The 27,174-nt window shown below is 55.7% G+C and overlaps 1 protein-coding gene and 1 long non-coding RNA gene across 4 annotated transcripts; both read right to left on the bottom strand.

Moving 5' to 3' along the window:
• Positions 1-4,817: 4,817 nt before the first annotated feature.
• On the bottom strand, positions 4,818-24,211 carry MFNG (MFNG O-fucosylpeptide 3-beta-N-acetylglucosaminyltransferase). Of its 3 annotated transcripts, XM_037846742.1 has the most exons (9): positions 23,758-24,210; positions 16,136-16,184; positions 15,710-15,812; positions 15,120-15,273; positions 11,682-11,767; positions 9,685-9,850; positions 7,802-7,887; positions 5,688-5,775; positions 4,818-5,063 (listed from the first exon to the last, which is right to left on the bottom strand). In XM_037846742.1, the coding sequence occupies exons 1-8, from the start codon at positions 24,010-24,012 to the stop codon at positions 5,709-5,711; spliced, it is 966 nt and encodes a 321-aa protein (XP_037702670.1). In that variant the 5' UTR covers positions 24,013-24,210; the 3' UTR covers positions 4,818-5,063; positions 5,688-5,708. The 3 variants fall into 3 exon arrangements, with proteins under 3 accessions (XP_037702670.1, XP_037702672.1, XP_037702671.1); XM_037846744.1 differs by lacking the exon at positions 9,685-9,850 and having other exon boundaries at positions 23,758-24,211; XM_037846743.1 differs by lacking the exon at positions 9,685-9,850 and having other exon boundaries at positions 4,818-5,775.
• LOC119542182 lies at positions 17,913-19,607 on the bottom strand. Its single transcript, XR_005218430.1, has 3 exons — positions 19,103-19,607; positions 18,431-18,500; positions 17,913-18,104 (listed from the first exon to the last, which is right to left on the bottom strand). It is a non-coding gene; the product is annotated as an uncharacterized LOC119542182 (long non-coding RNA).
• Positions 24,212-27,174: the final 2,963 nt, after the last annotated feature.

The raw sequence follows: 27,174 nt of genomic DNA, 5'->3' as shown, positions 1-27,174 counted from the left end.
GGCATGCTTTCCATATTGCCATGACTGGGACACGTATGTCCTCTTGAGGGCAGGGCTTGCACCTGATCACCCCGTGTAGCACCTAACAAGGACTCCCCCAGAGGAGGGGAACTATTGGATACATGGCTGGGGGAGTGGTAGGTGGGGGTGGAATATTCCTGATAAATGTGCACAGGGAAAGTACTACTGGGTTACAAAGCAGCTGGGACAAGGGCTCAGAACCAAACAAAAATATCAGGGTGGCCCTCGGGGAAACCAGGCAATGGGCCAAAGGCAAATCAGGCAGGGGCCAGCGTCCAGCCAAGGTCTGCCCCTCCTTTCCCTGGGCATCCAGGGAGAAGAGGAAGGGGTGCCAGGACAACTGTGCATGATGGAAACAGGTTTTCCGGGCCTGAATGTGGAGAATGGAGGAGGTAGAAGGGGAGGAGGGGAGAAGAAGGGAGGAAAAGGGCTACAGATAGTGACATATTATATTCTCAGTCCCTTTTATTCTTCAATTTTCCTTTTTATTATGGAACTGTTCAAATATACACAAAAGTAGCTAGGCCCGCATAATGAATCCCCGTGTACCCATCACCCAGCTTCACAGCCGTCCACATTTTGTCATTCTTATTTCATCCCTCTCCCCAAACACCTTTTTAAAGAAACGCCCAGACTTCATTTCATTTCACCCGTAAATATTTCAGAATGTACTCTCACAGATAAGAACCTTCTACAAAATAACTGTGCACCATTATCACACCTAATAAAATCAACAATTCCTTAATGTCCTTTAATAGTCATGTTCAAATTTCCTCATTTTTCTTACAGCTGTCTTTTTACAGTCCATTAATTTGAATCAGGACCTAGACTAGACCTACACATTGCATTTGGTTGCTGCGTCTCTTAAGTATCTTTTCATCTCGAACAGTGTCTCCTCTCTTCCTTTTTGATGCCATTTTGCTTGTTGAAGAAATCAGGTCATTCGTCCTGTTGGATTTTCCTCATTCTTGACTTGGTAGATTGAACCTCATGGTGTTATTTAACCTGCTTCACTGTTACCTGTAATTCCTAAAAGCTGGTGTTAGATCCAGGGGTTTGATCTGATGTACGTTCAATTATTTGGGCAAGCAGACTTCCTGGGTGGTGCTGTGTCCTTCCTATTGCATCGTAACAGGAGGCATTTAAGTTCTGCTTTCTCCTGTTTTGGGTGATGCTAAGAATGATCAACGGAGTCTAGTGCTGCCTGTCGGCTCCTTCCATTATAAAGCCCCCTGTTAGCTTGTCCCAGGGGTTTCAGCACTTCTCATAGAATCTTAAAGCAGCAGAGCTGGATAGAATCTTAAAGCAGCAGAGCTGGAAGAGATCTGAGAATCCACTTCACTCATTTTTCTATTCAACCCACAAATATTTGTTGAGCATCTACCATATGCCTGGTGGTGAGCGAGAGTGAATAGAACCCAGATGATCTCTGGGATTACGGCGCAAACATTCTGATGGGGGGTAGACAGCAAACAAACACATGCAAAAGCAAATGCACGAACTTTTTTTGTGTCTTGAACATGCCTGCTAGGCGAAGGGTTATGAAGAGGGTAATAGTAGGGTGAGGCTACTGACAGCGACAAGGTGGCTACTTTAGGATGGGCAATCAGGGAGAGCCTTTCTGGGAGGTGACAAGAACAAGGCAGCCATACAGGGATGGGGGTGCCTTCCAGGGAAAGGGAAGGGATGGTGCAGGGAGAGATACTGGGCACAGGGCAGGGGAAGAAGCCAAGAGGCCAGTGTGCCAGAGCCAGCGAGAGACAAGGGGGCAAGAGGGAGGCAGGAGACCAGTGAGGAGGCTCCTACCATAACCTAAGTGACGCAGGCAGTGACCCAGACCTGGATGGTGGAACGGAGGTGATGGGGAGTCCAGCCCCCCTTGCATCCCCTTTGACAGCTGAGAACACAGAGGTCATAGAGGGGAGGGAGGTGGTATCTATTGAGCAACTACCCTGAGCCAAGGGCTTTCTGTGCAGCATGTGTAGGAATTGTGCCCATTTTACAGATGAGGCCCGTGGTGGCTGAAGTCACCTGCCAAAGGGCACAGAGTCAGAGATGGGAAGGAAGGTGGAGCCCAGGCCTGGTTAGCCTCTCCGACCCTCCAAAGTTGCCCCAAGCTGAAATGACCACTGTGAAGCCAGGCTGCCTTGAACCTGGCTCTGGCACTTAGAAGCCTGGTGACTGGGAGCAAGGGCCTTTTCCCACTCTGTACCTCAGTTTATTAATCTCTAAAATGGAAATAATAATAGTAACTGCCTCAACTAATTTGTGCAAAGTGCTTAGAATAGCACCTGATGCCAAGTATGCAGTTAATAACATATATTTCTGTTCATATCTGTATTAGCATCTGTTTCTACAGCAGGGTGAATTTGAGAAGCTAGGTCTCCAGTCCCAGGGTGCTGTCCAACTTGTTCACTGACTAGGCAAGACCTGGCTCATGGCAGGTGCAGATGCATCAGTCAAAATGTCGCTGGGAGGAAAGAGGCTCACCTTGCACCCCCTGCCCCTTCCTTGCTGGGGGTGTGGTCTGGATGGGGGAGACACAGGCCCCTGTGGAATATCTCCAGGCTCCTTCTACCCCCTGCCCCAGGCCAGGGCTCCCACCTCTCAGCCATCCTCTTGTCCCCCTTAGCACCAGGCTACCCTCAGCTGCCCAGCCAAAGAGTCAGTGGCCACCAGTAACCCTTATCACGTCCATCGATCATACCCATGGGCACCCTGAGCTGCGCAGGTGGGCTCACCATCCCCAGGCTACAGGTGAGGAGGCGGAGGGGCAAGGCCAAGACGGGGCCGTCCAACTTTGCCCCCACCTCCATTCCTAGCCCCTGGCTCTGGGATACAAAGGGTCCCCTCAGTGCAGGGCACAAGCAGCTTCATAACCACACACGCACACACACAAAGGGTTAAACCACAGACCAATCCCCCTCCCTCTGTCCCAATTCTGGTCCTTACTGACGCCACCCCCTCCCCTCTCCCTCTTCCAGGCTATTCTGGGACAATGGAGGCAGCAGATGGCCCAGTCCTGCTCCCTCCACCCAACCCTCAGGATCTGCGAACTACTGCAAATCTGCTGCTGTCTCTAAAAGCAGGCGGCTGGCAGCCTTCCACGCACGGGTGGGGGTCAGCAGCTGGGGAGCGGCCAGTCCACCCCCCACCAGGCTGCGGGGCCAGGGGCCGCCCCCACCCAGCAGGCATGCCAGAGCCCAGTGTTAGGTTGCCAGGAAGGAGGGTGGCCTTGGAAGAGCCGGGGCAACTGGGCTCTGCCCCTGACCCAGCTGTGTGAGCACAGGCCCGGGGATCCTTCTCAGGCTCCTCCTGGGGAAACAAGGGGCAGAGGCTCTGGCCCTCGGTGGTGCCAGGCAGCCCCGCTGTGGCCAGGACAAGGCTTCTTGTCCTCCGAGGGCTGGAGACCGTGCTCCAAAGGAGCCCCTGCCTGCCGGGGTCAGAGCCCCTCCATCCCTCAGGAGCTCTCCTCCCTCTCCCTGCTCCCCAGAGCTCCACTGTGACCCCAACCCCCAACATCACTGGGCATAATGTGGGGTGGGGAGAAAACACCTCCCCGTCCCTGACCCTCTCCCCACCTATGCTCCACCATGCCTGAAATTTCACCATTAACACTTACTTTCATTCATTCGATCTCTCTGGGATTCTCTGGGACTGGCACTTGCATTTACTCAGCACCTCCTTTGATTTTATCTGATGCATGCTGAGACTGAATCCCTCAGCTCAGTCTCCACTCTGCCTTCCCTGATTCTCTGACCCAGGCCCTGAGGCCAGAGAAAAGGAGAAACAAGTCCCAACATACCAGTACCCCGCATGTCCGTCATGCACATACATGTGATGCTTGGGCACAAGTGCACACATATACTGCACACCTGTCCTTGGGCAGATACAAGCGTAGAAAGGTCCATGCCCCCCACACACACACATGAACACCCTCACACACCCTGACACGCCACGACACACACACTCAAAATGGTCACCATTCGTTGAGCCCTTGCTTTCTCCTTGCCAGGCTGTGTGCTGTGCCTTTTATAAACACTGTGTTCTGGTTTGCTAACGCTGCCATTATGCAAAATACCAGTAATGGATTGGCTTTTATAAAGAGGGTTTACTTAGTTACAAAGTTACAGTCTTATGGCCATGCAAATACCAAAACAAGGATCAACAGTAGGGTACCTGCACTGAAGAAAATTGATGGCGTCTGGAAAACCTCTGTTAGCTGGGAAGGCACGTGGCTGGCATCTGCTTGCTCCTAAGTTGCATTTCAAAATGGTGTTCTCTAATATGTGTCTCTAAGCTGCAGCTGCTCTGAGGTCTTTCTGTTTGTGAGCTTTTATAGGGCTCCAGTAAACTAATCAAGACCCATGCTGAATGGGCGGGGCCACACCTCCATGAAATAATCTAATCAAAGGTATTGCCCAGTTGGATAGGTCACATCTCCATGGAAACAGCCTAATCCAAAGATTCCAACCTAATCAACACTATGTCAGCCCCCACAAGATTGCATTAAAGAACATGGTGTTTTGGGGGACATATTACATCCAAACTGGCACACACTGTATCATCTCACCCATATTTCAATGCATGAGGGCAAAATGAGCAAACAGGCCAGAGAGGTCAAGTGGCTTGCCCAAGATCACACAGCTAGGGAGGGCAGTTTAGCTCCAGGACCCACATCAACACCACCAACAGTATCTCAAAGTCCATTCCACTATAGGACCACTGTGACAGACAGATCAAAGACCCTATCCCAGTCAGGGTTGCATGTAACAGAAAACCTGACCCAGAAAGACTTAAATGAATAAGGGTTTAATTTTCTTACAGAACCAGAAACTGGAAGGGACAGCTGTGAATGATTGTCTTGGCCTTTCCTTCACGGGGACAATGTGGCTGCCTCAGATCCAGCCATTGCATCCACATTCAAAGCAGAAAGATGGGGTATGAGGCTACAAAACTTCTCCAGAAGCCTCTCTGTTGACTTTGCTTAGTTCACACTGACCAGAGCTGGGTCACATGGTAGCCCTTAACAGCAAAGGAAGCTGGGAAAGTGAGCAAAAGGATCAACACAATTGCCCAGGACCTGTTATAATCCATATCATCTGGGTCTGGGCATGCTGAGTTTCCAGAAAAAATTGAGTTCTGTTAGCAAGGGTTGTGTGGGGAAAGAGGCAGGGAGCAGGATACTGGGTCAGTAACAACAGTATCTGCTGCAGACACTATATTTTGCCTTTATTCCACCTAGTTCCCTTCAGTGGTCAGGGATCTGGCCAAGGGAGCCAGGGGCGGGTGGCCCAGGACCTAAACTGCAGGGAAATGACTGAGAGACCAGGGCCTGCGGTGGGGGCCAGGCCCCATGCAAGGGTCCATTTCATTCTCTGTAAGGTTAGGACCTCTGGGCCCCAGCCCAGCTCAAGTACCTTTGTCCTGTTCAGCCACTCAAGGCCTGTGGGAGCCCAGACCCTGGGGCCTCTCTGGCCCTCACATGGTCTACCTAGTCAGTCCCTGAGCTGCCCAACCCCTCTCCCTGGGGCTTGGGATGCCTTTAGTGCCAGCTTCCACCCAGATCCTGGACGGCCTGCCAGGGACTGCCTGGCACAGAGCACGTGCCAGGGCCTCAGGATGGTCTGGAGAGGTGGAGGGACAACCAGAGGTCTTGGCCCAACCTTTGCCCAGCAGTTCAGGGCTCATCGGGCCACCAGCTGTGGACACCAGGGCGTGTCTGGGTAGAGGAGACAATGGAGAGAACGAAACCTGTGGAAAGACCAGAAATGGACATGAGGCTCACCCCACTGGAGAGACCAGAATTGGACAAGAGAGTCACCCGGCTTCCATCCTCACCCTGATGACTGCTGTGGGTTCACCCCGAGAGGAGCACGTGTCACAGAGATGGTTTACAGCAGGGTTTCTCCATCTCGCTGCCACTGACATTTGGGGCTGGATAATTCCTTGTTGTAGGGGGCTGTCCTGTGCACTGTAGGATGCTTAGCAGCATCACTGGCCTCTGCCCTCTAGATGCCAGTGGAACTCTCCCCCTTCCCCCCCCCCAGTTGTGACAACCAAAAGTAGCTCCAGACATTGCCAAATGTCCCCTGGGTGGGGGGGGGGTGGCAAAATCACCCCCAGCTGAGAGCCACTGGTTTCATTTTTTAGAGAAGCCCCTAAGGGAACTCAGCTGAGGCCAGGCTGCCTGACCACACCTGAGTTTACAGGTGGCTCCAGCCCTTTAGGAAGGAACCTATGGAGTCTAGAATCTTTAAGCTTGGGGGGAATTCAATACCATTAAACCTCTTGGTAGTGCAACCATGGCTTGCATACCTCCACTGACAGGAAGCTCACCCCATTAAAAAGAAGATCTTTTCATTTTGAGATTTTGACTTTTTTTTCTTGCATTGAACCTCAACTCTGTTCCTGGTAATATCCAATTTGTTCTTTGCAGCCCTGGGCCCCAGAAGCCTGAGAATAGTGGTGCACCCCTATCCCAGGACAGCTCTGCAGAGCTTCGGAACAAGTGTCCTGGTCCCCCAGGGGGTTACACACCTCAGATAAATCCGAAGTCCAGACAGAGCCTACAGGCCTGGGGGAGGTCCCTTGTCACACCCCCAACCAAACCTGAGGCTGCCCTGCCCCTCTTCTCTGCACTGTGGTCACACTGGCTCCCTTTACGCCCCGAAACAGGCATCCTTCCCATGTGTTGTTCCCTCTGCCTGGAGCCCTCTCCCATCCGCCTCTTCTGGATAACTCCTGCTCACCCTGCAGCCTCAGCCTCCACATCACCTCCTCTGAGAGGCCTTCTCTGATCAGCCTCCATCCCTCAGTGAAAATTAAGGCTCTCTCATACTTTCTCAGAGTGGCCTACACTTCCCCGTCATGGCACACGTCCCCTCGAATCATTACATACACACACATCCTGTCTCCTGTCATGACAGCATCTTGGACCCCTCATCCCCCTGCACCCCCTCCAACAGGTCGCTGTCCCTCAGGTGGGCCCAGAGCTTAACCCCTTCCCCCTCCCATTACTCCTTGAGTCCCTGCTCATCCTGCCCAAGGCAGGCTCAGGGCTCCCGCCCCAGCTCCCAGGCCCTCCACCTTCCACTGACGAGGGGCAGGAACTAGAGAGGAGTTATACAAGACTGCTGCAGGAGGGAGGAGCTCCCCGTGGTCAGAGGCATGCAAGCTGAAGTCAGCTCATCACTTGGCAGAGATGCTGGGAGGAGTCAAGCTTCAGTTCCAGGGTTGGACTACTGGGCCCAGACTCCTCCTTACCCCTCTCCATCCCCAGTCAGAAGCACAAGCCACAGAACTGGCAGAACTGGAAGGTGCCTGGGTGGCACTTTAGCCCCTGTTCCAGCCCCTACCCACTGTTGAAGAGTACAAAAGAAACAAAGCCCAAAAAGATCAAAGAAAAATTCCCACCAGGGTCTGAAGTTCTGCCCATCTTCAGCATCCCCTTATGATTAGAGCAGCTCTCCTTTGCTCAGCGAAGACATTTCTGTTTTCCAGGGGCTCCTGAAGAACCCCCAAGAATCCAGGCTGGGGGAGCCCCTTAGATCCAGCCTCCTCAGTCTCTTGACTGAGGTCAAGAGAGGGCAAGGCACTCGCCCAAGGTTACACAGCAAGCCCGTGGCAGAGCAGGGACTGAAACCCCTCGCTCCACTGCCAGCTCTGCACTGTCAGCCATGGGGGCCCATCCCACCCACTGTCCCTTGTTCCCCCCTCTCTGGGTGCCTGGAGTCGGCTCCCACTCCTCCCATCCCACAGTGTCAGACCCCAGACCCACCTGGAGGGGTCCTCTTCAGGGGAGAAGGGACCCTGCAGCTTAATGACGTTGAGTTTCCCCTCAAAGACTCCGTAGCTGAGGGTGACCTGGTGGAAGGAAAGCCAAGAAGAGGGTGAGTGTTTGGGGGTGTCCCACTGGGGACCCTCACAAGGGGGCAGCATTTTGGCACAGGCAGGGAAGGCGCAGGGGGCTCTGCGAGAGGCACCAAAAGCCTCCTCTCCCCACTGCCTGTCTCTGCACCTGAAATCCCACTGGGAGCACTGGGGGTTTCACCGAGGCTCCCCCCCCCAGTGGCACTTAAGCTGGTAGGGTGCTTCCCTGCCCGTAATCCCATGTGCTCCCCCTGGAGTTCTTTTCTCCAGGGAGGCTAGGATGATGCCCTCATCCTACAGGTGAGGACACTGAGGCTCAAAGAGGTGAAGTCACCTTTCCAGACAGCTGTGCACCCGGGCCAGAACTGAGGTTTCCTACGACTCACCATCAGGCCTTGGAAAATCCCTTCCACCCCAAGCCGTGGGTTATTCTGCTCTGCAATGAAGAGGAGGGGAATAGCCCCCAGTGGAGCAAAGTGGGCTCAGGAGCCACCCAGCCAGGGTACAACCTCCCTTCTGCCCTGTGCTAGCCATGGGCCATGGTTAGTTCAGCTCTCTGGGCCTCAGTTTCCCCATGAGCAAAATGGGGATGATGTTAGTACTGACCCCATGTGAATGCCAGGGAACCAGAGAGTGAGAGAAGGCCCCATGGGGCTCCTGGGTGCCCAGGAAACCCTAACTGCTGGGGTGCTCTGGTTTGGGCTGCCCCCCTTTCCTGGCTCCAGCCCCGCCCCTCTCGGGCCCTGTGGTCCTGATGGGACTGACCCTGCACCCCACTTCCAGGCCTGGCCAATCAACACTGGTTGAGGACAGGCCGGTGACCCAGTGGGCTCCAGCTGGGGGTCTGGGGGAAGGAGGAGCTCTCTCCCCACGAGGGGGACAGAATCCTGGGGCGGCCACCTCACCAGCACAAGGGGCGAGCCTGCCTGAGGAGGAGGGCAGACGAGAGAGGAGACAGAGCCCCCAGACACCATCTGAGCAGCCAGACCCAGCCAGTCCCGGCAAGCCAAGCCCTCGGCTTCTCCGTTAGATGAGCCAACACACTGCCTTTTTTGTTTAAGCCTGTCTGGGTTGATTTTCTGTCACTTGCAGCCGAAAGGATTCTGACTCACACGGGTGGGTGGAAGTTCCCAGGGGCCTTCCCAGCCAGCACCATCCGCGGGGCTGGAAACCCCTGGGTCGATGCGCGGCATCGGCAAGACACGCCAGCTCCACCCAGAAGCCGAGTCATCACCTGCCAGGTGGGGGGGATGCCCCCAGCCCCCCGCAGCCAAAGAGGACACCTGAGTGTCCCCACAAAAGACCCGTCCTTCCAAGTAACATCTGTGTTTGAATGAAAAGCAGCGGGCAGTGGCGAGGTCAGCCTGGATGATGGAGGGGCACCCACGGGAAGCTGGGAAAGGGCAGGCCTTAGGGTGCAGGGCTGGCCTGGAGGGACAGGGGGAGGGTGGACGGCTGAGGACTGGAGGCGGTGAGCAGGTTTGAGGGAGCTTAAAGACAAGCTTCATCTTGTCTCTGCAGCTCCTTCTGCCAGCATTTGGGGACTAGATCAAAAAATTTTTAGCATCACAAATGCTGGAAGGTTAGAGCTGGAAGGGGCCGAGTCACTGAGTGCCCTTATAGGGTCCTTCACCACCCTGAGCCTCAGTTTCTCCATTCACAGGGGCTGGCCCAGGCCCCAAAGTCTAGAGTTCCAGATTGATGTCAAATCCCAGAAACAGGGGCAGGAGAGACCCCCCACATTCTCCCGGCCTCACTGTCCCCCCCCCCCCCACGTCATGGCCAGCTCACCTGCTCTGGGAGCTCGGCCACCCCCAGCAGCTGCAGGGTCTCCAGGTGAGAGTGGAAGAGCGGGCTGGACCGCAGGTGGCCGCCCAGCTTACACTCGATGATGTAGCCCACAGTGCAGTCATCCGGCAGCCGGATGAGGGCGGACGTGTCCACAAAGCGAGGGCCGCTGAGGGACAGAGCCATGCTGTCGCCACTGGCCAGGCCCTGGACACCCCGAGCCCTCCTGGCCTCCCAGGCCTCCCCCAGGGCCAGCTGGCAGAGCAGAGCAGTGTCCGGCTCCAGTGTGTGCACTGTGTGGCCCTGGGCCAAGCCAGGACCCTCCCAGGCCTCAGTTTCATAATCTGTGAAATGGTGGTGATAGTGGCCCCACTCTCACGGGGCTGGGGTGGGGACTAAATAGAGGAGTGGTGAGGTGAAGCCCCTTACAAAGGTGTCCTTTCCTTCATTCTTTCATTCATTTATTCATTCACTGTTGAGCATCTATGGGGGTAGTAGATCACATGCAAGGGCTGAGGATACAAGGCTGAGAAACAAACACTCCCTGCCCTCAAGAGACCACAGATGAGCAGATTATTTCCAGACAGTAGGGCTGGCACTAAGTCAGGGAAATACACAGCCCATGGGGCAAACAGAGGGTGAGGCAGACTTCCCAGAGCAGATGGCAGCATTTAGAGTCTTCTAGCCTGAGCCAGGGGCAGCCAGGCACCGAGGGAGGGGAAGGGGAGTTCCAGGCCAGGATGCCACCTGATGGCACACACCCGTTAGTGCCCCTGGGAACCAGGGCTGCCTGGGATGGGTGGGCAGGATGCCCCCTGCACAGGATGCCTGGCCGAGGAGCGAGTGGGTGCAGGGGGCTAGTGCGTCCATGCGGGCTGCCCCTGCCCAGAAGGCGTGCCTTTCACTAATTCTACCAAAGCTGTCATGTAGGTGGGCAGGAGCCCACATGGGGCCACTCTAGGCATAGGAATGACCCTGGTCATGTGTACAGGTGCTGGGGACAGGCCGAGGACAGCGTGCCCGCTCCCCACTCCAGGTACAAATCTCCCCTAGGGATCCCTCCCCATCCTGGGCAGGGCAGGAAGGTGTCATGCCAAGCCCACAGGCCTTGGAGCCAAACCCAGTGGCTGGGTGACCTTGGGCCAGTCACATGCTTAGTTTTGTAGAAACAAGGTTACATCACCTTCCTCCCACGTACTGTGATGCTCCTGGTGGAGCATCGGGCTGGCTCAGGGCCCACCCTCAATACCAGGCAGTGGCCGCTGATGTAGTTATACGCATGATGGCCCACCTGGCAGACCCTGGAGAGCCCAGGCCTTTGCTGCTTCCTCTCCAGTACCCCAGCGTCCCCCATACCCTCATCCCACATTCCAAGGGTTCCTGCCACCTCCAGAATCCCCTCATCTGGGGCCCTCTAGGATAGAAGCTCACTGCTCTTCCAGCTCAAATGCCACCTCTTCCAAGAAGCCTTCCCTCCCATCTCTAAACAGATGGCCCTCTCCCTCCCCTGAGCACCCACACACTTGGCCTGCACCTCCCCTGTGGCACCAACGGGATCAGAAGGGGGCCAGGCCATGAACGGCAGCCAGCCCTTGCTTGCTTGGTGCCTACTAAAGGCCAGCCCAGACTTTTTCTCATTTACCCTTTACAACCACCATTGGCTGTCCTGTGATCAGGTCCATTTTACAGATGAGAGGACTGAGGCTCCCATACACCACATGATTGTGGTGAGCTCCATGAGGGCAGGGGTGGCGGGTGGCTTGGGTAACATTAGATGAAAATAACCTCTCTTGTGGGAAAGGTTTCTCAAAGGCATGGATGCAAATACAAAATATTTTAAAAAATCCAAATAAAGCTTATTTTAAATACAAAAAATAAATAAATAAATAAATGGGGGGCAGTTTCTCCTGGGCTGGCTCCCAAGCCCTTCTGTCTGCAAAGACCATCCCCCTACCCCCAGCAGACCCCACTCCCTGCCCACCTGGGGGTTCCCTGCTCACCTGGCCCATGGGACCATCTTCAAAGCCAGTTTGCGGTTGATGCAGAAGCCGGCGCCCCCGGTAGCAAACCAGAACTGGACCAGCCTCTAGAAGAGAGAGGACCAAGGGGTGGGTGAGGTTCGGGAGGGCTGGGGGAGGGGCGTAAATCAGAGGTCAGCATGGCTCAAAAGCTCTTTATTTTACATCTCAGGAGTCTTGCTACAGCCTGGCTTTATTATGCCCATTTTACAGATAAGGAAACCAAGGCCTGAAGTCACACAGCCAAATAAGAACAGTGGGATTCCTGGGTTATTGCTGATTTTCCCGCTAAACCTTGAGGACTGCTAATTTAGTAGGCTGAGCCCACAATCTGGGGGATTTCCCTTGTGAGGCTAGTTGCTGCAAGGAAGAGGCTAAGCCCACTTAAAATTGTGCCTAAGAGTCTCCCCCAGAGAACCTCTTTGTTGCTCAGTTGTGCCCCCCATCCTCTCTAAGCCTACTCAGCAGGTGAACTCACTGCCCTCCCCCCTACATGGGACATGACTCCCAGGGGTGCGAATCTCCCTCGCAAGGTGGGAAATGATTCCCGGAGATGAGCCTGGACCCAGCACTGTGGGATTGAGAAGATCTTCTTGACCAAAAGGGGGAAGAGAGACGAAACAAAATAAAGTTCCAGTGGTTGAGAGATTTCAAATGGAGTCGAGAGGTCACTCTGGAGAGTTGAGAGGTCACTCTGGAGGATATTCTTATGTGCTATATAGACAACACTTTTTAGTTTTTACTGTGTTGGAATGTTTAGAGGGAAATACCTGAAGCTGTTGAACTGCAACCAAGTGACCCTGATTCATGAACACTATTGTATAACTGTGTAGCTTGCACAGCGTGACTGTGTGATTGTGAAAATCTTGCGGCTCTCACTCCCTTCATCCAGTGTATGGACAGATGAGTGGAAAAATGGGGACAAAAATTAGATGAAGAATATGGTGGGATGGAGGGGATGGAAAGATTAAGGTGTTCTTTCATGTTTTTATTTTTATTTTGGAGTAAGGAAAAGGTTCAAAAATTGATTCCGGTGATGAATACACAACTGTATGATCGTGCTGTGAATAATTGATTGTACACTGTGGATGACTGTAGGGTGTGTGAATAAATCTCAATTGAACTGTATTTTAAAACAAGTAAATGAACAATGCAGGGGAGGAGGGGAATGGGATGTTCTAGATGTTCTTTTTTATTTTAATCTTTATTTTATTTTTTGGATAACAAAAACGTTCAATGTTGGTGGTGATGAATGCCCAACTATATGACGATACTGTAAACAACTGATTGTACACTTTGAATGATTGTATGTTATTTGATTATATCTCCATAAAACTGCATTTAAAAAAAAAAGAATGGTGGGGTTCCCCAACAAACCTAAATCCCTCTGGAATCCAGTTAAATTGACCTGTGTTGTTTTTGTCCACCCTGCACACCCGCCCTCCTTCCCTTGAGAAATGTCTCCACCTCCCTCCCGTGTGGTCCTGGAGGGGCTATCAATCACACCACCTGCTCCCCCAGCCACAGGGTTGGGCAGGAGCCCTGGGAGGGGCCCATTGCCAAGCCCCGCCCCCAGCCCAGTGATTGGCTCAGAGGCAGGCACATGACTCAGGCCAGCCAATCAGATTCCTTCCCTGAGCTCACTCTGCTGACCCTGGGAAGACAGCTCCACCAGGGTCACAAAGGCTGGGGGCTGTCCTCCTGGCCCACCTGCCCCTGCCCTTGCCCCTGAGGACGCTTTTCTGCAAAAGGGGAGAGAGTCAGGCAGACAGGCCTGGGACCCATGAGTCCACAAGACCTCCACATTCCAGTCACTGGTTTAAACCCATTTCTGACCCTGCCAGACATCACCTCAGCCCACGGCCCCTGTCCCCTCCTCCGTGAGGACCCAGGAGTTCACACGTGAATTTCTCTAAGGCTTTTGGGAAACACTTTATCCTTTCGGCTGTACCACCTCTTGGTCTAGCAAATTCCTATTTACCTGGTTATCTCCAACTAAGGTCACAGTTGGTGCTTAAATGATGCAGGGAGCATTGGGCTGAGTTACCTGCCATGACACAGCCAGGAGCTAAGCCCGTGTGGGGAGTTAGGAAGCCTGACTCAGGGGCCTCCTCGGCCTCCTCTGCAAGCTGTGCAACCTTGAAAACCTCACGCCCCCTCTCTAGGCCTCAAATTTGTCACCGGTGAGCACAAACGTCTGCTCCAGTTCTGAAATCTGGTGGTTCTCCTGGCCTGGAGGTGTTCCCCTGCCTGAGGTCGCTGTCAGCTTACTTCTGCAAATGCTGTCCTTGTAGAGGAAGGTTGGGGCTCAGCGAGGCAGAATTAGTGGGTTCTCGGGGGAACGGACCCACACAAGGTACCCAGTAGATGCTTGTGCAATGAACTAATGAGTGAGCGGCTTTAGCTCCCAGACGATCACAGCCACACAACCACGCCCGGCACAGGGTCCTACACACAAATGCTGTGATGCAGGGTCAATCCCTGTTTTGCAAGCCAGGTGGCCAAGGTACAGAGAAGTAAAGTGGGAACTCTTCAGCTGGACCCCAGGATGTGAACCGACCCTAACCCTTTTGGGGTTCTGATGCACTCCAGGGCAGAGTCCTGGGATTCCACTTGGGAGTGTGCCAAGAAGGGTGTTCACGGACATTGTGGGGGACAGGGCACCATATGTGCACGGGGGGGGATGGACATGGCTCAGAAACGAGGCTAGGCTGAGCCGGACACTGGCCCCCTGCGCTCACGGGCATCGCTCACGTGCCAGAGCCCACTGCAAACACTGGATAGGTGACTTCATTTAACTCTTTCTTTCATCTCGGCACATGACCACCCTGTGAGGTAGGGACGGTTACCACCTCTGTTTCACAGATGAGGAAACTGAGGCACGGAGAGGCTGGGTGACTTCATTAAAGGTAATGAAGCCAGGAGGGGGCCGTCCTGCTCCACAGCTGAGTTCTCAGCCCCTTGGGCAAGCTGCTTAAGCAGAGGTGAGTGACCAAGGGTGAGGCCTGGGAAACCCCTCGGCTCCCCTAGACTCAGCCGGCCCCCACCCCCAGGCCCCACGGTGGCCGGCCCGGGCCCCGGGAACATGTTGATTAGGGCTCAAAGGCTGATTGGCCTCCGAAAATTAAGGCTTTGTGTTTTCTGCTGTTTTCCCCCATTGAAGCAGACGGTGACATGTGGACAGGGTGGGGAGCAGGGGAGCCCAAAAAAGGGCTTCTGCTCTAGGCACTGCCTCTGCAAAGGGAGGCCCCTGACCTGTCATTTCCCTGAGGCCAATGGAGCCTGGGCCACCCCAACACTTGGAGCCTGGTGGGTCCTGGGGACATGCTACACCCCCCCAGCTCCTCAGTCCTGCCCCCCAGTCCCCACCGCACCCCCCCGCCCTGGGCCAATACACCAAGGAGGCAGGGAGGGACCCACCGTGCGGTTGCGTGGCTGCGGCTCCGAGGCGTGGATGGGCCGGTTCAGGCTGGGCCTGCCCACGTAGACGTCGCAGGTGGCCGGGAAGGAGGCCAGCAGCCTCAGCAGGGCCCGCGGGTTCATGTAGTTGTCGTCGTCCATGTGGCAGAACCACCTGGTCATGGAGTTGGTTGATGAGGCTGGAGGGTTCCTGGAGCCAAAGGCACCCTCCCCAGACCCTCCCCTGCCAAGGTTCCCAGCCCCAGCCTCGACTGTGCCCCAAAGTCAGTCTACAAACAGTCCCGGGAGGGGGCTCCTGTTTCGTGCTGTAAGCGCCTGAGGAAGGTATAAGCAAGTGAGGGCCGAGGCTCAGAAAGGTTAGGACATTTGCCCAGGGTCACACAGCCAGCCAGGGGCAGGATCTGAATCAGACAGTCTGCCCAGCCCACCGCACACTGCCTGCCAGGTGGGAGGGTGGGTCAGACCCAGGAGGCTGTCCATGATTATATTGACTGGGCCCAGACCACTTCCCTCTTTTGACGTGACATCCTGTTCTGGAGCTGGCCTGAGGCAAAGGCCATTCCTGTCCCCAGAGACCCAGGCACACTCACTTCAGCCCACTGGCCAGAAAGGTGTCGAACTCGGCAGCCATCTTGCAGGACAGGGCTGGGTGGCTGTGCTCTGCAGAGCAGTTGGTGACCACGAAGTGGGGCCCTGGAGAAGTGAGGAGGGGTCAGGGGGACCAGCCGGCTCCTCCCCACAGCCCTGCACCCTCTGGGAATGTAGGGTAGGGCCAGGCCTCAGAGAGCCTGGGGAAACTGAGGCCAAGGGAGGGCTGACTGACGTAGTCTGAGCCTTGTCCAGCATGGCCACTCCCCACATCCCATTTTCAAGGAGAAGCTGCTCCCGCTTGGGCAAAGGGGAATCCCCATGTGCTCAGGGTGGGGCAGCCAGAGCCCAAGCCAGAGCTCGGCTACCCCAACTTCTCCTAGCAACAGCCATGGGGCCGCCACCCCACCCTGGCAGGGCAGCATTACCCAGTCTCTTCTGGAGGCCTTCATCTGGGCTGTCGGTGAAGAAGAAGGTCTGGGGGGGAGACAGAGGTGTGAGGGCTCAGGTCCGCCAAGGGCAGCCCTGGAGCCTGCCCACAGCCCACCCAGCCAAGCCCCCCAACAAACGGCCCATCTTCCCTTAGGGACAGGAACACAGCCCGCTCCCAGCACACCCCTTTAGATCCACAGGACTTTATCAGCTACTCACCAGACAGCACACACACGCAACCTCGTGGTCTACACCAGCCTATCAGTTTCCCACACTCAGCCCTTTATAGACCAGCACCCACTGGTCCACATTTACACACTCGTGGCAGAATCACACCCTTTTCTGCCCCCTACCCATAAACACACACACACACACCAAACCTTCACAGTCACACCTGGCCCCTCCACAATCGCACACTGGGACACTGCACCCCTTAGGGAGACAGTCACACTTTCAAGTCACACAAAGCCCCCATGTAAGTTCAGAGGTCCTAATCCAGCTCCCCCAGACTTGAGGAGGGCAAGCAGTGAGGCAGGAGTGAGCTAAGGGTCGGAGCGTCTTCCCCCTGCCCCGTGGCCCTGCCTCATCCCCAGCGACCCTCGCTAAGCCTCACGTGGCAGGTGCTGCCGTCTGTCCCCTTCACAGAGACAAACCGAGTCAACCCAAGGGCCAGCTCCCGGGCCAGTGGAAGCTGCTCAAGCCCTAAATGAACCGCTGGCATGTGAGACGCAGAGACAGACCCTCCAGAGGCCGCACTTGGGCCCCACGAGGCCCTGGCTACTGCTTTCCGGAAACTTCCCCGCTGCCTTCCCAGGATGCTTTGCTTTGACAGGAAGGTGATGTTGCCAGACAGTCATCTGGGCTTCTGTAGTCCTATTTATTTCCCCCTTCGTTTCAGTTGGGGGGAAGTTCCTCTGAAGCAAGGGGAACCTGGCATGGCCAGACTCACGCAAACAGCAAGGACAGCGCAGATGGCCAGGGAACTCTGCCCTCTGTGTGGCTGCGTCCGGCCCTCTCCCCCAGGCCTGGCTTCACTCCCTGCTCCATGCCCTGGGCACACAGCAGCCACAGTGGTGACCCGGCACCCTCGGCTCCTGCCCCTCCCACCCCGTCACGTCCTTCCTCAGGCTCTTTCCTACCCCCAGAGCCTGCCTGTGGCTGGAATGTCTCCTCCCTCCCGGTGTAGCAAACCTTCCTCCTCCTTCAGCTCTGAAGCAAAGCCTCCCCTGGCCCCCCAGACAAGGGTAGATCCCCCAGTGCCACGTCACAGCCCCTTCTCTCCTCCTCAGAATTGGAGTCACCTCTGCTAGGAGGTGGGTGCCACACAGCACTCTTTAAACATCTGTTGAACTAACATGTTTGTTGAATAAATGGGTGAATGAATGAACAAGCACACATAAACATGGTAGTTATTCAATACAAATCGTAAGGGGATTTACCTAACCCGAACCTAGGTCCTTAGAATCTAAATCCCATCTCATTCCATTGCCCATGTCCCCAAAGGCACTTGAAATGTCACATACGTGTATGCTTTTTAAGTTAAGTGATATATTTATGTTTCAAGTATTAGAGAACTAAATCATGATATAAAGTTTCTCTTGAAAATTAAACAAGCAAGGAGCTTTAAAGAAAAATAACAATAGTGACCATGTAATGAGTCTTATCGTGTACTGGACTTGATGCTCAGTGCTTTTACATGTTGCAGATACTAATATTTTCGTCATCTCACTGCTGAGAAAAGAGAGGCCCAGAAAGGTGAAGCGACTTGCCTGAGCTCACAGAGCTAGTAAATAGCTGAGCTGGGATTTAAACCGAGGCTGTCCGGCCCCAGAGCCCCTGCTCTAAATTGGCTCAGCCTGCTATTCGGTGGTATTACAGCACAGGAGGTGTGGGGAAATGGCAAAATCCATGTCATGTCAGTGACACCACCTGGGAAACTCAGCCTCACCCCTCACAGGTGAGGGCCTGGTGGTCGAGAGGGGGCAGAGGGGAGAGAAGAGAGACAGACAATCAGAAGTGCCGGCCTGGGGCCTGGTCTAACACCCATTCGGCACCCAGCCCAGCAGGTACAGAGCCTCTCGGTGACCCAAGGCAATCCTCTCATCCATCAAGCACATCGAGGGCCTCCCCTGCTCGGAACCCTTCCCAAGCGAGGAGCAAGGAGAAGGCAGCCCACCTGTCTGGGGCCCCTGGGCTACCCATACACCCTCAGGCCACCCATGGCCTGTCCCTGTCCTCCCTCCAGGCTCAGGGCCTCCGGCTGCAAACCCCCTCTCGGCTCAAATACAGACCTCTCCCTCCTTTCCAGGGGTCAGCCCTTCACATCACAGCAGCCCCTGCCTTGAGCCTCAGTTTACCCACCTGTAAAAAGGGGGATGGAGGTGGCCATGAATGTAAAGTGAGATAATGTGTGTGAAAGAACAAGGAAGGGTTGGTCAGTGAAGCTCGGCTCAGCTCCTTGTATCTCAAAGGAAACTGAGACACGGGAGGCCAGGAGGACAGAAGCCAGGGTTGGACACACAGAGGGGTGGGAAGGGACCAGGCCATCTAAGGAGCCAGGTCTTCTTCTAAGCCACCATCATCTCTCACTGGAGACAACAGCAGTATCTTATCACTGGAACCCTGCCCCATGCCCCAAGATCTGTTTTCCCAACAAAACCAGTTTCCAACCCACAACCCAACCCCCCAACACCTTCCGTGGTGCCCCACTGCCCTTGGGATAAAGGCCGGCCTCCTAGGTGTGGCCAGAGAGAGCCATCGTGCCTGGCTCCTGCACCCTGCGCACCCTCGTCTCATCACTTCCGGCCCCACCCTGGAGCTTCTCAGCCCGAAGGACTTTCAGTTCCCCAAACATGCCCCCAACTTCCCCCTCCGAGCCTGTGCCTGTGCTGTGCCCTCTTCTGGAACACTGACCCTCTGCCCTGCATCACCTCCTCCAGGAAGCCCTCCTGTCATCCCTGTACCTGCGTTAGGCCCCTGCCATGTGCTCCCCAGTCCTGTTCCTCTTCACGGCGACAGGAACCACTTGCTTGCAGAGATTCTCTCCTGTCTTTCCCATCAGATGGCAGCACCCTGGAGGGCACAGGCTGGCCCAAGGGGTCTCCTTCTCCTGGCACTTGGCTTCCATCGGGGAGACCCAGGCAGCATCCCCTTCTGAGACCCTCTCTTCGGGTCTACCTCCCACCATCAGATTTAGCTAATGCTGGGGGCCCCTGGATTGCCTTGGGGAAAATGTTGGCAATGCTGAGCCCACCCACTTCCTCAGGGAGGCCATCACCCTCTCAGCTTTAAACACCATCAATAACCGGGAGGCTTTCATTTCCACCTCCAGCCATCTTCTCCCCGGGCATCACGGCCTGAGCTCCTGCCCTCCCCAAGGCCTGCTCCCCGCTCACCGCCCCTCTTGGCACATGGCGGCTCCGCCTGCCATCCTGCCGAGGCCAAAACCTGGTTGTCGCCAGTGGCTCCTCTGTCTCTCACACCCCACATGCAGCCCGCCTGCAAAGTCTGTCCACCCAACTTTCAAAGTATCGGGATGCAGCCTCTTCTGCCACCTCCCCGGCCACCACTGGCTCGCCCCACCATTGCCACCTCCCACGCTCCTCGGCCATCGCCTCTTCCCTGCTCTCTCCTGCCCCCCACCCCAAGTCCATTTCCAACACAGCCCCGAGGGATCCCATAAAACTAAGTCAGGCCTCCCTTGCCCAGCTGCCTGGTACCAAAGAACTACCAGATAGTGGAATCCTCTCGAGTTTGAAGTAGGTAAGTTTGTTGATGAAAACCAGTTAGAGCTACATACTGTCTGGTTCCAGTTCTACGATAGGCTGGAAAAGGCGAAAGCATAGGGACAGAAAAAAGATCAGTAGCTACCATGGATTTCAGGGGGAGGAGGGGGGGATGACTAGGTGGAGCACAGGGCACTCTTAGGGCACTGAAATTATTCTGTATGACACCAAAATGACAGGTACATGACATTGCACATTTGTCACACCCACAGAATTGCACACACAGAATGAACCCTGATACAAACTGTGGACTTTAGTTAATAATAATGTATCAATGTGTTCATCAACCTTGAAGACATCATATTGAGTGAAATAAGCCAGACACAAAAGAACAAACAGTATATGATCTTATTTAGATGACATAATTAGAATGTGCAAGTTCAGAGAGTCAGAAACCAGAATACAGGTCACAGGGGTGGGGTGGGGATGGGGAATGAGGAGTTAATCATTAATGGGTACAGAGCTTCTGTTTGGGGTGAGGGAAGAGCTTTAGGAATGGGTGGTGGTGATGGTAGCACATCATCGTGGATGTGATGAACACCACCAGGTTGTATTCTTGAAAGTGGGTAAATGAGAAATTTTATGGCATATTTATTTTACTACAATACAAATTTTTGAAAAACCCATACAACAGTACAGCACAAAGAGTGAACCCTAATGTAAACTGTGGACTTTAGCTAATCATATAATTATAATAAAACTGGTTCTTCAAATGGTGTAGAAGGGGCACTTCCCAAATTTGGGTTCGTCACTCGGCGTGGCCAATAGAAGTCACACTGAAACCAGGCTGTGACAGAAAAGAGGGTTTATTTACACCCGTGGGAGGACAGGGGGGGAAGCTTTCCCAAATCAGCCTCCCCCAGGTGTTTCTTCAATTGGTTTTTATACCCATTGGAGTCAAAGAGAGTTAATTATTTTAGTTAACATGGAACAGAAGTTTGGAGAATTTCCATAATTTAGTTATTTCCTATTTCCTTTAGAAGCGAGGTGACACCTGTGAGAGGTGCTCTCAGGTGTCTAGGGAGATAGATGAAAAGGCTTTATTCACACCTGGGAGGTCTGAGGACCAGAGATGAAAGCTTATTTAGGTTTTAGGTGCAAACATCACATTTACATATTAATGCAGAATGTTAATAATCGGGAAAATTGTGTGTGTGGGGTGGATATATGGGAACCCTGTACTTCCCCCGCATGATTTTTCTGTAAACCTACAATGGCTCTAAAAGATAAATAAATATTTTTTTAAAATGAGAAAAAAAAATTGGCTCAGTTGTAACAAATATAGGAACTCGATCTTTTCTACACAAAATTTTTCTGTCAACATAAAACTGCTCTAAAAATAAAGTCTATTACACTTCAAAACAAAACAAAACAAAACTAGCTAGATCAGATAAATAGGTGTTGTGGGGAAAAGGGGGTGAAGGTAGGGAGGGCTCCCCGGGAGACCCCTGGGTAGGGGTGGAGGGGTGTTAGGGGTGCCTTGAGGCTGGTGGTCTCGGTTCCTGGGAAGCCTGTGGCTGAGGGGCAAAGCTCGCCGGGAGCGGAGGGCTGGGTTGGATTTGCTTCAGGAGGGGCCCTGACAATGGTGAAAAAGTCGCAGGCATCAGTGAAACAAAGGGAGAAGCGGCCGGCTGGGGTCAGGGGAGGGGGAGGCCGAGGGCCATCTGCTGCAGGGAAGGGTTGCTGTGGGGCCCCGTCAGCCCACCTGCCTGCGAGGGGCCTTGGGGAGGAGAAAGGCTCCCTTCGAGCAGAAAACACGCCGCCCCCGGCCCACCCCCCAGCGCACGAGCCCGGGCTGCTGCCGCCACAAAGGCCCACCTGCCACCAGCCGTCCTTAACCAGCCGGGCCGGGCGCCCAGCGCGGGAGTTAACCAGCTCGGGGCTGTTCCCGGTGGCAGAGCAGAAAGAGGCCCCAAGACCTCCGTCCTTCGTGCAGACGGGGAAGCTGAGGAGTGAAAGGGGGAAGGACCGGCCAATGTCACAGAGAGCAATGAGCAAAAGGGTGGGGGGTGACAGGGACCCAGATCAGGTTCTGAGAGGCACCTCTTCCCCACCTGAGCATCCTCAGTCTTCCAGCTATGCCTTACAGGACAGGGTTTCTAGACTCGGCCCTTTGTGCTGGGGCCTAACACTGGATTCATCACTACCTCTGATCAACCTTGCAAGCCTCAGTTTTCTCACCTGAAAAATGGGGCTGTCAATACCTCCCATGTGGGGTTGATATGAGGGTGTTAAGTAAAGAGATGTGACTGATTTGCAGCCCATGGAAGCTGAACGGCTGGCAGGTGCCTCCCCCTCCCCCTGTGGCTGCCCGGTGGCCTCTGGGATGGAGCCCTAACCTACACCCCTACTCACACACCAGCAGCCAGCTGGGCCCGGGAGATGGAGCAGGCAGCGTCACAGGGTGGGGGGCACAGGCACAGAGGGACCAGTGGTGGCCACTCCTCTAATGCCTAGCCCTGCCAGGCTGGAGGCTCGAGGACCCTCACCCAGACCTGGTCACCCACACAGGCCTCTGGGTGATGCTGGCAAGTGCTTCCTCCTCTCTGGCCCCAGTTTCCTCATCCAGGGCAAGGGCACCAAGGTGGTGATCAGAGACAAGACAGGAAAGGGCCTGGGACCACGTGAGGCCACGCTCCCGGGGATACACACACACAGTGCCATAAACAGGAAGGTCTGCAAGGCCAGCCTCCTTGGCTTCCGCAGGAAGAGCCAGAATCTCCCCAAGAAGAGAAGCTTGCAGGGTCCTGGGGAAGTGCCTGGGGCACTGGTTGGGCAAGGGTTAATCCAGGGAGGGAAGAGGTCAGTGCCAGGAAAGTGGGGCAGGGGAGCCCCCATCCCAAGGAGGCCCTGGCCTTCCCCCATCAGCCCACCTTCTACTTGGTCTCCCAGGAGCTCCCCTCCAAAGGCTCAGTCACTTCCTTCCACTGACCCTGCCACAGTGGAGGACAAGCGTGGGTAAATCCACCCCTCAGCCTGCCCCACAGACAGCCCCCAACATCCCGAATCACTGACTTTGCCTGCGGAGGGCACTGGGTGCTGGGAGGGGAAGAGCTGGAGGGGACTCGCTTGTCACAGCTGCCTCCCCAGGGGATAAGCCACGCATTCCCTGTCACCCACTGGCCTCTTGTCATAACACGTCTAACACTGACACTAGCGCTATCGTGGGAGAATACACACACACACACACACACACACACACACACACACACACACGATCCCACCCGCCAGGCCTCCAACCCCACCTCTTGCCCGCCACTGCCTCAGCTACCACCATTGCAGCGCACACACCCTCTCCTCCTGCGGAAACGGCCCCACAGGAAGCGAGCACAGGGAGGGTACAGCCTGGGCAGCAGAGGCCTGGGGGCTGGGTGCCAGGAAGCCCCTTCTCCCTCTGGAGCTGCTCAGCCCCCTGTTCTCCATTCTCAGAGCATGTCAGGGCCAGGTCCTCTGGGAGATGTCTGCGCCAGCTGCCCAGCAGCCACCACTGCCCCCAGTGCCAGGCTGGGCCATGGTGGGCAGGAGGGAAGCCCTGGCCGTAGAGGCGGAGGGGAGAGAGAAACCCTCGGGGTGGGACCCAGAAGCCCGGAGCCTTGGGCCTGGGCAGCACAGGGTGTCAGGGCCAGCGAGGGGCCCAGGCAGGACCACAGGCTGCCCTGAAGCAAGTGGCATCGCAGCCTGGGAGGAGGGGGGAGCGGGACGATGAGCCGAGATTAAGCAGGCAGGCAGCCGTTTCTCCCTCCAGCGCCAGGGCCCCCAGCCCAGGGGAAAGGCTGCTGGGAGCCCCTCGGGCCAGGGGCCGCTCGCAGGGCCCACAGCCGCCAGTTTGTCACCTGCTCCCTGGTCCTGGAGACCCACGTGTCGAGCAGCAGCTCCAGGCGCGAGTGGTGGAAGGCCCGGGTGGTCTTTACTGCGATGAAGACATCGTGCAGCTGCAGCTCAGGAGGCCCAGGGCTTGGCTGGCTCAGTTCCGGGGTCCCCCGCACCCTCCGTGGGGACGGGCTCGAGAGGTACCGCAGGGACAGGAGCCCCGTGCAAATGAGCGTGAGGAGGGCTCCGGCCAGGCAGCGGAGGGGCCGGCACTGCATCGGCCCTGGGACCCCCGAGAAGCTCAGCCCCCAAATCCCAAACGGACGGGGAGGGGAGGGTACTCAAGAGGGCGCCCCAGCAGAGGCATGGGGGGCAGGCAGGGAGGAGGCGGAGGGAGACGGTGCTGCGGCCCCCGGCCCCAGCCCTCCACCTGCTCCGCGCCTCCCGCCAGCCGTCTGGGGGCCTGGCCCCGCCCCCGCCTCCAGCGCAGCCCGAGGGGTGGGGCCAGGCCCGGGAGCCCAGGGGTGGCTCGGAAAGAGGCCGCGGCTGTAGAGGCAGCTCCAGCCCTGCCAGCTGCTGCGGCGGGGGGTGGTAACAGCCAATGCTCCCGGCCCGGGCGGAAGGGAGGGGCACTAGCCTTCCCGATCCCCCGAGACCTGTCAGCTTGGCTCCAGGCAACACCCATTATTTTCCAGAGTCCTGCTCGGTCCAGCCTCCCAGCTTTTGCTTTGGGTCGTTCCTCCTGGACGCCCTTCCCCAAGCTTCACTCTGCGCACACGTCCCCTCCACCAGGCTTAATTCTATTGGGAATTAGCTCCATTAAGGCTCAGATTGAGGCTTCCCTTCTCCAGGAAGTCTTCCTTGATGTCCGCTCCCTGGCCCCCAGCCATTTGGTACTTTCATGCATTTAATGAACAAATATTTATTGAGCGCCTACTGTGTGCCAGGCTCTGTTCTAGACACTGGGGCTTCACTGATTGAAAAAGAAAAAATCCTTGCCCTGACATTCTCATGAGGAAAACAAGTAAGTAAAATAAATAGGCTGTTGGAAGATGAAATGTGCAGTGGAGAAAAACACAGCAGAGAAGAGGGTCAGGATGGACAAACCTGGAGGGGCTGGGAGAAAGGGGAAAAAGGGGTTGCAATTTAAATAAAGTCAGGGAAGGCCTCACAGAGAAGGCGACATTTGTGTAAAGACCTGAAGGAGGAGTGAGGCGTGAATGAGACCTTGCACCTCCCAGTGCAAAGGTCCTGAGGGGGTGTGCAGTGGAGGCAGCAAGGGGAGGAGATGGGCTTGGGGGTGACACGGGGGAGCAGCTCATGCAGTGCCTTGTGGACTGGCATACGATATTTGGCTTTTGCTTTGAGAGAGATGAGCGCCAGTGCAGGGTTTGAGCCCAGGGACGAGACATGACGGACCTGGAGCCAAATAAGGTCGGTGGTGGCTGGAGAAGGCCCTCTGTCTCCCCTGGCCTGGCTGGGGAAAGAAGCAGCAATAGATAGGCTGCCAAGTGAGAGGGGACAGAGAGGGCCCCCGCCAGAAAAGGGTCCTCAGGGAGCTTCTGTGGGCCAAGCGAGGCACCAGAGACCCTGTGGCAGAGGTGCTGGATCAGCTGAGACAATTTTGCACCTTTGTGCCAGGTCCCCTCACAGCCTATCTTGTCTGGACGGTGTCACCAAGGGATAATCACAAGCTTTGTGCCTTGCAGACCAAGGTCCAATTCTGCCTGGGCCACTCCTGGCTGTGTGACTCTGGGCAAGTTATTTCATCTCTCTGAGCTCTGCTTTCATTGTCTGTGAAGTGGAACAAATACAACCCAGTGAGGATTATGAAATTAGTGGACTTCTCTACCCCATGGGGAAGGCAGATACATAACATGGGGACCAGGTGAAGACATTCAAGCCACAAGGCTCCAGCATCTTGCCCTGGACTCATATGTCCACAGACCAGGCACTGGGCCAGGACCACGCTGGGAAGCTGTTGCCCAAATGAGCCCATGCCCAAGGAGCCCACAACCATCCTCAGAGATGGCTACACAGACCACTGCCCTGCCACAGGACAGAAAGAGGCATGGCCCAGGAGAACTCCCAGATGCTGGGAGGATCAGGTGGGCTTCCTGGAGAAGGTGTCTGAGCCAGACCTCAGAGAATAGGTAAGATTTAGGTGGGAAGAGCAGCTCAGGGAGAAGGAGGTCTATGCCCAAGGCCTTGTGTGGCAAGGAAAGTTTAGCCTGACTCCAGGGCTGTGGCGATTGTCCTTTCCCCGGGGCCAGCACCCTCTCACTCAGGGTACAACTCCCCAGCCCCTGCCCCACGCTGGCCTCGAGCTCCCAGTCAAGGCTCCTCCACGTTCCCTGCTGCTCCCCCAGTCTGCACCTTGTTAAAGGTATCCCCCTCCTGGAGGGGTGGAAAGAGCTGAGGTTCACTGAGCAGTGGCTGTGCCCCAGCCACACGTGCCTGACCTGGCGGCTTCCACCCCGTCCCCGCACACAGCATGTGAGCCTCCACACCACTGGTGAGGGCCCTGGGGCCCAGAGAGGTTACCGGGGCTGCTGGGGGTCACACTGGTCAAGTGGGGGAGCTGGGGCAGGCTCCAAAGGGTCTTTCCACCAAAGCACGCTGCCCACTGCGCCCTGCACTGACCCCATCCTTGTCCTGGCTCCTGGGACAACCTGGGCCCATGGCCACTGAGGTGGCTCCCCTTCCCCTCCCAATCACCTCATCCTTGGGGCTCAGCATCCATCCCAGGGCCAGTCAGAGGCTTCTGAGGCCCCTCGCCCACCTCCTACCACACCAACCCGTCCTTGTGTCCTGTTTGTGAGGCAATAGCCCCTCCCCAGCCATCCAGGCCCCCTTATCCTGTCTCAGCTTCCCCACTCCCCTATGTACGCCCATCCCCAATCCCCAGTCCTGAACCCTCTCCAGAGCTTGGGGCCTGCTTCCACCTGCCTGTCAAGCATGGAGGCAAAGCCCCAGGCCCTGCCCCACTCCCCGGAGTCCTAGAGAACCCCTCTGCTTCTGGCTGCTCCTTTCCTCCTCTACTCAGCTCCCCCACTCAGGCCTGCCTCAGTCCCGGCTCAGTCCACACCAAGGAAAGCTCCAACATGCCCACAGCCCTGCTCCGACACCCTCCAGGGCTCCCACTGCCTAGGGGATGCAGCCCTAGCACCTCGGCCTGGCATTCTGCCACCTCTAGTACTCCCCACCTCCCACTTCCCAGCTTCATTTCCTATGGCCGCCCTGGTGGCCAAATCAAACCCACTTTCTGTCTCTAAGCCTTTCCTCTTGTGATTCCTTCCACTTTGTGTACCCCACCCTACTCCCCATCCGAGCTTCCTTGGAGCAGGGTCCTGCCCATCAAGTGCATCACCCTCAGTGCCAGAGACAGTCGCCTGCACACAGTAAGCCCAAGAGATGTTTCTTGAAGAAAGGAATCCCAA

The sequence above is a fragment of the Choloepus didactylus genome, chromosome 8 (genome assembly GCF_015220235.1).
Source record: "Choloepus didactylus isolate mChoDid1 chromosome 8, mChoDid1.pri, whole genome shotgun sequence".
Classification (NCBI taxonomy): Eukaryota; Metazoa; Chordata; class Mammalia; order Pilosa; family Megalonychidae; genus Choloepus; species Choloepus didactylus.
The sequence above is the reverse complement of the archived record's forward strand: the minus strand, read 5'-3'. Positions and strand labels throughout refer to the sequence as shown.

Bases quoted from the DNA above. Each gene is read 5' to 3' on its own strand.
- MFNG (XM_037846742.1), bottom strand. From the start codon at position 24,012: ATGCAGTGCCGGCCCCTCCGCTGCCTGGCCGGAGCCCTCCTCACGCTC. The intron at 16,185-23,757 runs GTGACAAACTGG...TCTCCCCCCCAG, and splicing joins TCTCCAGGACCAGGGAGCAG to ACCTTCTTCTTCACCGACAG. The intron at 11,768-15,119 runs GTGGGTCCCTCC...TCTCTCTTCTAG, and splicing joins CGCAGCCACGCAACCGCACG to AGGCTGGTCCAGTTCTGGTT.